This window comes from Chamaea fasciata, unplaced genomic scaffold (assembly GCF_029207755.1).
Source record: "Chamaea fasciata isolate MVZ Bird 193981 ecotype frontalis unplaced genomic scaffold, bChaFas1.0.hap1 SCAF_9, whole genome shotgun sequence".
Classification (NCBI taxonomy): domain Eukaryota; kingdom Metazoa; phylum Chordata; class Aves; order Passeriformes; family Sylviidae; genus Chamaea; species Chamaea fasciata.
In genome coordinates this window covers 34,527,959-34,540,186 of record NW_027094094.1, presented here as the reverse complement: position 1 = coordinate 34,540,186, position 12,228 = coordinate 34,527,959, and the positions used below count along the sequence as shown (strand labels likewise).

General features: G+C 45.2%; 1 protein-coding gene across 3 annotated transcripts in view; it reads right to left on the bottom strand.

Annotated features, from left to right (window-relative positions):
• Window positions 1–12,228, bottom strand: part of TET1 (tet methylcytosine dioxygenase 1) — a 71,798-nt gene that overhangs the window by 20,747 nt on the left and 38,823 nt on the right. For all 3 annotated transcript variants that reach the window (XM_066191850.1, XM_066191852.1, XM_066191851.1), the window contains 4 exons: window positions 4,218–4,426; window positions 3,217–3,367; window positions 706–795; window positions 150–287 (listed from right to left, as the gene is read on the bottom strand). In XM_066191850.1, the coding sequence (XP_066047947.1) occupies window positions 150–287; window positions 706–795; window positions 3,217–3,367; window positions 4,218–4,426 (588 nt within the window). The remainder of the gene's footprint in view (window positions 1–149; window positions 288–705; window positions 796–3,216; window positions 3,368–4,217; window positions 4,427–12,228) is intronic.

Sequence of the window (12,228 nt, the reverse complement as noted above, 5' to 3'; positions counted from 1 at the left end):
ACAGCAACAAATATACGCAAATAACACAGGCATCGATAAGTGGCAACATGCAGTTAATTTGGAAGCAACTTCAAAACCCTGATGCAAATGAACCCACATGCAGCACTTTGCAGCTGGCAGTAATCCCAGTGAGGAGCACGCGTACGTACCACAGTGCTCCCGTTGTGCATGTTGTGTGTATCCTTGTGGGCGTGGGCACAGAAATCGATGCACGCCGTGACGCCGGAGAAGGGCCGACCGTCCTTGGAGCCCAGCCGGCAGTCAGGGCCCATGTGCTCGTTTTCCACCTGGAAGGAAAACAAACTACAGACACTGGGCGCTGAAAGCGTGGGTTTGCAACCCCACCAGCAGCTTTGTGACAGAATCAAGGCAGCCAGGCAGACTCGGTGATTTGTATTTTCCTATGAAACATGTAACATTTGTGGCTGTATGCCAACGAGATAATCAGGTCAGCAACAATCAAAACGTCTTGGATAGTAAAAACATTTTATTTACAGTGTCATCTCAAAGCATTTTTCACACATAAAAATACGGTGCTACTTAAGGCACCAGCTGAAGTGAAGAGGTGCAGGGTATGGAAACCTGCCAAATGCACTGGGATTCATGGCTGCAGCGAGGGCTGCAGCTCCACCCAGGAACATGCTCTGGGGCTGCTCCTTGGATTGCAATTGTGCTGTTGTTCAGAGCTGGATGTCACACACCCACCTGGTTCTGGAAGGCTTCCGGAGCAAGCTTCTTATAAACTGGAGCCACATCAGTAGCTAATGTTTGCAAATTATTTTCCAGAAGTTCCTCCTGCAGGGAAAGACAACATTCGGTGCTGCGGTTTGCTTTAGAAGCATCTCAGCCAGTTTAAAGAGGCCCGGTGGGTCAGCTTGTACCTCATATTTCATTAAAGTGACTTCTGTTCTGCTGCCCTTTGTCACTAACCAGAAATGTCTACTTTTGCATGACTAAAGCACCAAAGCTGTTAATCAGGAATCAGGCAAATAACAATAGAGGATACCTGCTAGGTCAAAGGGACCCAGCACACAGGAACTACCAATTTCTGCATCATTTTCCATATGCAGGCAAGGAGTGAGGTACGTTACACACCAAACCACAGAAGTAACATCCAGAGGAGAAAAATCATACCCCAGGCTGAGTGGGGATGAAAGGCCAGGTCCTCTGTTAGTGTGTTGCTTATGGGGCCTTAGCCCGTGCTCACACACCATGTGAGAAACTCCTAACGGCATTTAACTTCATCTCTCAGGTCTCCCAGGTATTTTTCTCATATTGCAGCAGAACTTCTAACAGGAACATTTGTTAACTACCCTGTTATTTGGAGGGGCAAAAATCAGGACTTAATGGAAATAATGACTAGATTCAGAAATAATATTCCCTTCCTTAGTCTAAGCCACGTAAACACAGAATCAGCTAGGTGGGCTTCTATGGCAGTGTCATATTTAAGCTCTTATTTGTAGAAACAATCCCTAAATTCTTATCCAAAGTTTTTGTTTTGCCAGGAAAATCACCAACCAACTGGGAAAGCAAATGGCAGTGACAGACTCCCTAATTTCTTTTCCTCCAAGGACCAGGCTTTGAGAAACAACTGCAGCTTCAGTTTCTCACAGTGTATAGTGGCAAAAAACCAGCAGCCTGCTTCATTTTGTTTAAAAAACCCCACATATCACCACACACTGTAAACACCAACATACATAAACACCAGGAGGCTTCACTTTTTTCAAAGAGATTTTACATTATAAAACCAGACTGTATTTTTAACTTGTACTAAACCCAGTTTTATCAGCTGTCAATGGCTACCACAAGGTTTTCTGAACCACATTGAAGGTAATGTATCCTTAATTATCCATCCTACCAGAAGGATATCTGTCCTAGGAACCGTTCTTTCTTCAGTATATTGCACCCTTAACCTCATCTCACTCAGCATCAGAAACCTACAGAGAAAACGGATGCACAGAATGCCCCATGCATAGCACTATACAGGGGGAGAGCCTAAACACACAGGGAGTGGCAAAGGATAGAGAAGGAACAGGATCCCTAAAATGAAACAATGCCCAATAAACACATTTTCCTGTAAACTGAAAGTCTATAAAATAAATTCCCTCTTGAGACCAGCAGAGCTGGGGCTGGACTGCAGTGCCTCGGGCTGGTGTTCAGTGAGGAGGGCAGAAGGGCAGCCCCTGGGCCCTGATGAGGTCTGTGAGTTCATCAACTCTTTTAGGACAAAGAGGAGCTGGGAGGAATATTTAGCTGCAGTGAATCAAGTGACATCTCCTGAGAAAGAAGGGATGTTTCACACTGTGTATACACAGAAAGATTACTGGCAGCATAACCCCAACAGAGAACCTGGTCCTGAGTGCCCAATAGTGCCTCAAAACACATCAGCTATGCCAGGAAAGATGTGGTACATTCACCTAGGAGTTCCATAGGGAAGTGGGGCTACAGGCACCCACAGTCAGAACAAAAGGCACTTTGGAGCCACCCTGAGAAGTCTCTTTTCACCAGGCAGTGGTTACCAGCTTACACCACCTCTATTTCTTCTTCAGGAAAATATTTTCAATGTCAAGTAACTAATGTGGTTGGATTCTTTTTTTTTTAGAGTTTTGTTACTTCACATAATCCATCACCGTTTTCTGTGCTGCCTCACCTTCATGGCATCACTAACACTCATAAGCGGTAATTATGGTATCATTTCACTGCATTGCTTTTTGGAGTATTCATTCCTTCAAAAAGTATATTCATTATTTCAAAAACACACGGTCCACAGAAAAAGAACAGTTTCTTCTTGGTGACAGAGGAGAGCCCAGGCTGTCAGCTCGTCCTACAGCAGTAAAAAAGTAGTGCAACCCCCAAGGTACAAAACTTCTGTGCCAAGGCAAAAGGCCTGAAACCCCGAGCTACTGGCTTGGCACTTAGAAAAAGGCCTTTACTTACAAAGAATTAAAATTTCAGAGATTTACACAGTGAGCTAAATATACATGCAGAAAAAGCATGAAGAATAATTTTATGGTATATAAATACATAGTGATTATTTCACTGAATGAAACCTCAGTGTCATTTATTCTAAATACTACAGTTACAAAAACTTTGTTGGGTGTGAGTCTGTGGCAAGTTACACATATATATGGGGGAGAGAAGGGGTGGAGAACATCTAGTTCTGAAAATCATCAGAAAAGACATTTTGAGAAAAAAAAAAAGAGAAATAAATCTTACTTGCTTAGGGTCATCAGTGAGAAGCCTAAATTTCCTGGGGTTTTTGCTCCTGGCAAACTTGCAGCCATTGAAATACATACTCCATGAACAGCCAAATGAGAATGATGCTCCACAAGTTTCTGGGTCAAGTCCTTGACATGCACAAGTACGACTACAAAAGGAAATAAAGACACATCAGGTCAGCTGGCAACACAGCTCTTGGGTCTGGGGTTTTTTTTTAGGTCAGTGCTATTTTGCTATTTTTTTTTCATAATATAGAGCACGACAAAGGAATATGTGAAATGCATGGCTTAACCAGGTATTTTCTATTAAGAAAATACTCATGTGTAGAGGGCTGACTTTTCTCCATGAAGACAGTCTCAACTTCCCCAACACCCAATTTTGGGACAGAAATATAAACACTCAGATACAGCTATAATACACCCATGCATTCATTTTGACTTCTCCAGTTGGACAATATCTTCAACCAAGAAAATAGCCCTGCTGTTTGAGGGTACCCCAAATCCAACAGTTCTTGTGTTACGTGCAGCAAAACCATTAACTCCAAATCGATTTGACTTTCTGAATAGACCTTTTAAGAACACAAGCATTAGGTTCAGGTCCCCATACAGCTCTCAGAGCCTGTTAAATGTGGGCTACACAGAAATCAGCACACAGGCAGCACTGCAGTTGCAACGTATTCTCTGATCAATTAAACTAAACTCCTCTCAGAGGCACAGAGAGGAAGATCCTAGTTTGGAGCGTTCATCCTCAGGCCTACTTCACCAAGTCACAACCCCCCTTGCTGGCAGCTCCGTTAGCGCTGCTGTAAGCGCACAGGGCACGCCGGTGGTGCACAGAGCCAGGAGCAGCTCATCCCCACCCCTTGCCTCGGCACGGCACATGCAACTCCCGCTCAGCGCCTTTTCTCTAGGAAAAGCCGGGAAGGAGGCGTGATGCTGAGGTGACAGCCGGTGGTTTGAGCTGAACTCCTGAACTCTCAGAAGAGGGCAGGCACTCACTCTTCGTTGAGGGCGCAGCGGCGGCTGGTGGGACAGCCGTACTTGCGCAGGCTCTGTGTCAGCTCCTTGTACAGCGTGTCTGCCAGCAGGTGCGGGATGCCCTCCCAGGCCAGGATCAGGATCACGATCACGGCTGTCTGGCAGTGGTGCCCCGCGCGCTGACGGACCAGGCACAGCAGCTTCTCCTCATCGCTGCTTCTTCGGATCACCTGCAACAATCACTGCATTATTCTTTGCTAAGCACGGGCACCACCTAAGGAGCTGCTCTTCTCTGTGACGAGCGAGGCCTGGAAAAGCAAGAAACGCTGCCCGAGAGTGTGCACCGCAAGCAGGACTGGGACAGCATCGCACACTCAGCTCTGGTGTAGAACATGACTTCATGTGGCTTTTTTCCCTGCGGTAGAAATAGCAGTACATTTTACAGGAGGAGTAATATTTTAGGCGCTGTGCACGAACAATAAAGAAGATGCATTACAAGGAAAATAACCTCTAGAAGGACAACAACAAGGTAACTAACATTACCTTGAAACTATGACAGAAAACGTAGTGCCAAACACTCCAGAAGGCAGGTATGGGAAAACACACTCCAAAAGCACACACAGGCATGTGCTAGGGCAGCTATTGGGGTTACGGATCAGTATCTAAGATGGTTCCCACCTTGCAAAGAAAAATTAGAAGAAAACGGTGAAACAGACTGTGCTCTTAGTGAGGGAAGGAATGGGATTTTTCAGAACACATCCCTAGGCTACCTATATTAAAGTTCTCAGAGTACTGAAGCTTTTACTAACCTGTATGATACACAGAGCAACCTTCTTCCTCACACACAAACTAACCAGTATGGAACAGTACAGTACACCACTGAATAAATATGGGAAAAAAATTCTAGTCCTACTCCCACATATTTAGGTTTTTACCACAATCTGAGACAAAGTTGCATTTAAGATCACCAAAGATGCATTAAAGCTGGGTAATATTAAAACACAGTCTTCAAAACCAGGTTTATTTATTCATCCAAGGTGTTTTAGCCAGCACAGCCTGCACAAAGCCTCCAGCAAAGGTGCCAGCTTTGCAGTGTGAAGCTTCAAACACCACAGGCCTGGCCCTCTCTAAGGCAGTAGGTGCTCCATCCTCCTCAGCCCTGTCATACACAGGTTGGGGACCCGTGGGGCTCTGCTGTGTGTGCCCAAGCCCTGCACTGTGGACCCCTCTGCCAGTTCTGCTGCAATCCACCTGCTCCGGGCATGCAGCTGCTCAGCCTGGCCTTCAGCCAGCACCCTCTCCATCAGCAGAGCTCCCACAGGTGACTGGACTAGAAAAGCAGGACAGCAACAGTTCGCGTGCTGTTTCAACACCTCCAAATATCTGAGCATTCGGACAGATTCCCTACTGGACTAATGTCAAATCTGCTTTGCTGCCAGATGTGCAGCTGTCACTCATATGTGACCCCCTAGTCTGATCACCTCTGAATGTCTAAGTCATTTGGACTCATTAAAACCAGGGACCAAAGCACACGTGCAATTCATCTGTAAATGAAAAGGTTTGCAACAGATGAACAGTTGCAGAGAGCATCTGTGCAGGCTGAGCAGGAAGAAGCACGCTTAAAGTTTACTTGTGTCAAGAGATAAAGAATGGCCCTCCTAAAGTTAATTATATACTCTTACAATCAGCCTTAAGCTTACTGAGAATATGAGTAAATGCCTCTGATAGACCATTCCTGAAAAGGAGTCTTAGTTGTGACTCCCCAACAGTTCAGTATGTTTTATAAGGAAAGAAAAAGAATCTAATTCATTCACATTTAGGTGAGGTTTACAGAAATGTGTTACGGCCGATATAAAACACACATTACTCACGTCAATGTGAGTTTCACAGTCCTAAGGCAGCACAGTTCCTTCAAGCCAGAACAACTTAATTTTGTTGCTCCATGTGAAATGATGCTTTTACTTTTCTTTTTAATTTTAAAAAAGAATTTATTTCTAGGCTGTAACTTCAATAGCACAGTCTGGTACTGTACAACATCAGGTTGCCCTTTTTAAGTTCTCTTACAGCTACAAACTAGAAACAAGGTCCAGGAAAAATGACAAGTGAACACAAAGAAAATTTATCGTTTCCTTTAAACCAAGGCTGCATTTTCCTGGAGTTCAGTGTAGCTGGAATTTGCTCCATTATGTATGCAGCAGAAAATCCAATGCACTTATTGGACCCCAAAACATTTTAGAGTCCATCAGCTTTGAGGCCACAAAGGCAGCAAAGGAATTTATGAGTTGTGTGAATTTCATTTCTGCAGCTCAGGTTACACCATGTTGTCTCGGTTTGAAAGACAGTTATCTGCTAAGGAGGGGCAGGGCCTCCCTTCGAATTATTATGATTTAGAAAATTAAAGGGGCTCTCAGGCAGAGGTATGGGAATAGGAATAGCAATTCTTCACTAGTATGGATAACAAAGGCAAACAAACAACAACTACTGCAGCATTAATAACAAACAGAACCAGGAGCCTCGAGGGGCTTTGTTTCACAAAGCCTGGGGCAGTCCAATCTCTTGGGACTCCGAGAGCACCAAGCTGGAAGGGCAGAAACATCCCGGGCTGGTGGGTGATCAGAAGCTCGCGGTGACAGCTGGAACGTCAGGGATGTCCCGGGTGGCCGGGGCAGGGCCCCAGAGCAGCAAAACCCCTCAAGGCCGTGCCGAAGGAACAAGGAACGGCGGTGTTGGGACAGGCCCGGCCCAGCAGGGCAGGAGGAGGCGAGCTCGGCGTTCCGGGGCCCACGAACAGACGGTGGGAGATTTTCTCAGGACCGGACCCGGCTGGGACAGCGAACTCCTCCCGCAGCAAGCAGCAGCCTGCCCGCGCCCTCTCCGAGGTGATGCTGAGAGCGAGAGAGCCAAGCTGCCCCCAGCCTTGCCCTGATCTCCCCCTTCTGACTTTTGGCCACCTCTTTGTTTTGGTCGTGCACCCTTTAAGCACCCAGCACTTAATCTCCTAGTAACTTATAGGGAAAAATCCTTTAGAGTAAATAAGGAACAAACCTAAGCCCCAACACGTGTGCTCACCCAACTCCACAGCAGGAGCATCCTGTCCTCTGTTCCCGGAGATCAGGCACTTCTCCCACCTGCTCCAGGCTCAGAAGAGCCCACTCTGCCCCAGAGCAGACCCACAGCCAGGGGCGGTGCAGCCAGAGCTGGAGCCGAGCTGCTTCCCCAGAGGACCTGAGGATTCCCTCCACATGCTACCCCTGACGTGCTCACAGAAGTAATGAACTGCGTGTCTCTCTCGTGTAATAATGATAAATCTGCAGCAATGCCACACTCAAGGTACAGAAAAGTAGTTTTGAGCACGACAGCTGACTCTGGAGTGTTTCCTCAGGCTAGGAACAATGCAGAAATCGGCTGGCAAACCTTGTGTCCAAAGGTTTTTGGTATTACTCATGATTTCTGTGATGTAGTTAGCAACAGTGATTAAGTAAATAATTTAATACTTCAGTTTGTTTAATTTTGGTCCCTAATGCATTTAAAAGGCATGAGAAAATAATCATTTGTTAAGCGGGGGAACTTAAAAGCTAGGTTTTTAGAATGGGAAAATAAAAACCTTTCTCCCGCAATTGCTTTTCCACACAAGCTAACCATGACTGACTGTCTGACTCACAGTGAAAAAATAACATAATCAACAAAACAGACTTGTAACAAGTTTGGGAAGCATTACATAACACTTAAATGCAACAAGCAATAGCACCAGCCTCAAGCTGCCCCAAGGAAGGTTTAGATTGGATATTAGGATGAATTTCTACACAGAAGGGACTGTCAAGGCTTGGCACAGGCTGCCCAGGGCAGTGGGGAGTCCCCATCCCTGGAGGAATTTCAAAGACAGCGCAAACGTCATGTTTAGGGATGTGGTTTAATGGTGAACTTGGCAGTGCTGGCTTAATGATGGGACTCAATGATTCTACAGGGCTCTTCCAGCCTAAAGAATTCTGTGATGCCATGGTCAGTTTCTCGGAAGTACGCAGGGCCAGATCACCCTTGAGCTCATTTCAGCAAGCTCTCAATGTCATCAGTGCTAAGTATCCATCAAGACTCCCACATTAACAATGAATCATCTGTTTCAGCTGCAACACAGAACTTCTGGAAAGAACAAAACCTAACAAACTTCTCCACAAAGCTCAACGGATCCCCACTGGCCGTGCTCTGCACTCAGTAACAGGGCATGAAGTGACAGGCTACCCACTCCACTCACCTGTGTGCAAACACGACCGTGCCTGGGACAAAAGGGAACACTGACATGGGACACAGCCCCTGCCACAGAGCTTCCCTGGAGCACTCACATATGGACACACAGTACCATTAGTATCATCCTGGCAGGTTGCAAATTTGGGCAGGATGCTCCATTATTTTTACCATTTTTAACCCCAGTTTTGTCCATCCCTCTGGTGCTGTAGTTGTGCACCCACCACTATCACGTTCTGCATTCCTACAGCTATCCAGGTGTCCTTGGTGATGTGTACATCCAGAGAAAGGCAGCAACTCAAGTGCTTCATTTTATCAGCTAGCCCAGATAGTCTCAGACAGCAGAACCTGAGAATACGAGCAAGCCGTCAAGGTGAGCCAGGGCCAACTCAGACACAAACACAACCAACAGCTCTTATGGCAACGTACCACAGCTACGCCTGTTTCTACAGCCACAAGCATCTAGGCTTACCCAATCTTCTTGCCAGAAAGCATGAGCCAAAAACTACAGCCTATTTATTGAAGAGTTGGCTTATGCAGCAGAATTTGCTCCAGCAACTTAGCAAAAAGTGACGGGATAAACAAGAGAAGTTAAGATTTTTCACACCTTTGCATCAACAGATAGTCAGGAGACAGAAACGGATTCTAAAAATTCAGGAATACAAGAAAGAGGTCAGGGCAGCAGATTGTCCTGTCCAGCCTTATCCTGACCCTGAGCCTGGATGACAGCAGCTGGCTATGGATGAGCAGCAAAAAGGCACTAGGATGTGGAGATGGCTTTCAGGGAAGCCAGGCACCTCCAAGCCACCCACCAGCAGCTCAGGGGATGTGCTCTCTCCCAGCTTTTCAAGGATTTGCCTTTTCTGCATTTCTCCACTCATTTTTAAATCCATGCAGCAATTCACCACTCACCACATTACCAGGAAAGCTTAACTGCAGCTTATGTGAAAGAAAAAAAAGATTGCCTTTTCTTCCTGCAGAGCTCACTCCCCGCCAGCGCCCTCTAGTTTTTGGCCACGATGAGACTGGGTGAGATATTGCTGTTCAGCTCTCCATGCCACTGGAGACATGAGAGAGCCCTGCTTTCTTCTCCCCTTCCCTCCCTGCCAGGCTGGCCAGTCTGCACCTGCCTTTCCCAGTTCTGCTGAGCTTTCTGGAGATGGGGGACCAGACCCAGCCAGCCTGAGCGGCAGCACACTTTCTCACAGAGGCAGAACTATGTTCCATGATTTCTTTGTTCCTCCCCAATAATTCTCACCAGTTTCTTTTGCTGTTTCCATCACAGCTGAATGAGTTGATGTCTAATGAACCATCATTTTGAGCACGAACAGCCCAGTGTCCATCACTGTGTATATGAAACCACAACACTGCCTTTTGTGGGACTTTATATTTATCAAATGAATTTAAGCTATTATTTTAATGGCCATTTGTTCTGATTGCAAGTCCTTCCTGCTTTTCATGATGCCTGTCCCTCCTCTTCATTATAAACAACTTTTTATCGTCAGCAGTTTGGCTCCTGTCTGCCACTTTTTTCACACAATTTCTAAATGGTTTGCAATGAACAGCATCAGTAAAGTTACACTATCAATAAAACCTGCTTCAGCAGTCCAAATGCTCAAGTTCTACTCCCCTGGCAGAAGCTCTAGAACAAGGAATAAGTCCACTGTGAATAAAAATGTCCCGAGACATAAGCCAGTCTATCTAGATTAGCACGTACACGACTTATGAAAGTAGCTAAGAGTCAGCCTGCAGAAGCTCAGGGGCACCAGATGCTGAATTACCACATGGATGAGAAATTACTTTCCAATTACCATCACCAGAAGAGCTGTGTTAACTTTAACATGATAGAAACCAGACACCGCTAGCAAGGGGCACAAAGTTTTAACTGCATAAAATATACTCCTGTAAATTACTGGATAAAATCCTCCTCCCAAACACTCCCAAACTCCACAGAACCAACAAAAAGGTCCTTTTCAGGTTTTTTTCACCTCCATGTGGTTCCACTGCAGTATTCCCTCCAGCTCATTCTGAATTTCTTCGGTAAAATAAACTATGTCTGCTTTTCAGGGTATAAGTAATTGATTTGAAAGTGAGAACATACTTAACTGTTCCTTGTAATTTCCTGAAATAGGAAACTCATTTACAACACTGTGGCTCCAAGTTTTCTAACCTGCAGATTTTGTCTCTGTACAGAGTCCATGTATGGAGATCCCTCAACACAGGACAAGACTCTGCTACGTTACAATTCCTTAATAATCCACCAGTGCAAGCCGCTGTGCAAACCTGCTGCTGTTCTGGCAGGTGGTGCTGTGACAGACAGCAGGACAAACGGCCCAGCGTGTCGCAGGAGTCTGCCCTCCTTTTTCCCAGCTGACCCTTAGACACACTCTAAATTGCATTAAAACTATTTTCTACCTGGAAAGTGTTACACCCTTTTATTCTCAGCATGTCTAAGAGATATTAAAATGGAAATAAGTCCCACTTTGCAGAATTCTCTCTTCTCGGTGCTAGCAGACTACATCAAAGGAGTCGGCTCTGAGCAGCTGCTGTCAATCCAGTCCTGTTCCTTAGCCATTTCTGCAGGAGTATCACTGATGTGCAGTATCTGCCATCATCTGCAAACACTTCTTTTGCAGTTGCTCCTGACGTCGGTGCTGCAGTGGTTACAGATAAGCAGATTGCAGCATGTACAGGGTAAGTGATGCTTCTGCAATCACACCACCAGCACTGCAGAAATGAGAACAAAATCCATGTCTCAGCTCCCAGTGCCCTTCCCCTCCTCACTCCCTCAAGGTTCTCCTTCTGCCAGACTGCAGCCATGGAAAGCTGCACTTGGGTTTGGTAGGGATGTTTGTTCAGAAGTCACATTGCTTTAAATAAAGTAGTGATAATACCAAAATTCTTGCTCGTTAATAATGCTTTAACTTGTTTACCTTAACACAGCTTTTCTCCTTCATTTCTACTTTATTACTTTTACTTAAAGAACAGCTTTAGTTTAGATGATGTTACAAACGTTTCTGTCCAAAATAAACCCCTCTAATTCTGTATTTAGCCAACGGTGAAAACAGTGTCTGCACAGCTACACACACTATCACGGTGTGGTATAACACTACGGCAAGAAAGTGATTCTCAAATAAAACACTATGGGAAAAAGTGAACAAAACCCCCACCCACCACCCTCTCTATCTGCTAAAAATAATTTCCTTGAAGACTTCTCCTATGGAGAACATCACTTAATCATAAAGACAGTTCAATAAATGAAATAAAAGCACAAAGTACAGTAGGCTGCTTAAAGCAGAATGGAGCTGCCATCCTACTTACACCTGTGTCTAAGAGACAGGCAGTCTGGCAGAATTTACTTTAAAGTCTTTTTCAAATCTATATTAAGACTTCCCCACTCATGTTCCAAATTACACGATGGCTTCACCATCGCCTACCAAGCAGGGCTGCACCAGAACTCCTGGCCTCTGAACCGCCAAGAAGGAACAGAAAATAACCATCACAGAGCCATTTTCCTTTAATGGATTACACATCTCTTCTAATACTAACAACTAACTGAGAGAGAGCGAGCCAAACCAGGAGTAACTTCTCCATTTCCTCACTTTCAATTACTTTCTCAACTCAAACCAAACTAGCAAATTCAAAAAAAACCCCAAACTTCTCTGCATCTATAGAACAGTTTATTGTTGTAAGGCTCACTCAGCACTTCACAAATCGTAGTTTCTGGCATTTAGTTACAAATTCCTACCGGTTCAGTGATCTAGAAAATCTTGATAATAACCGTGGGCTAAGC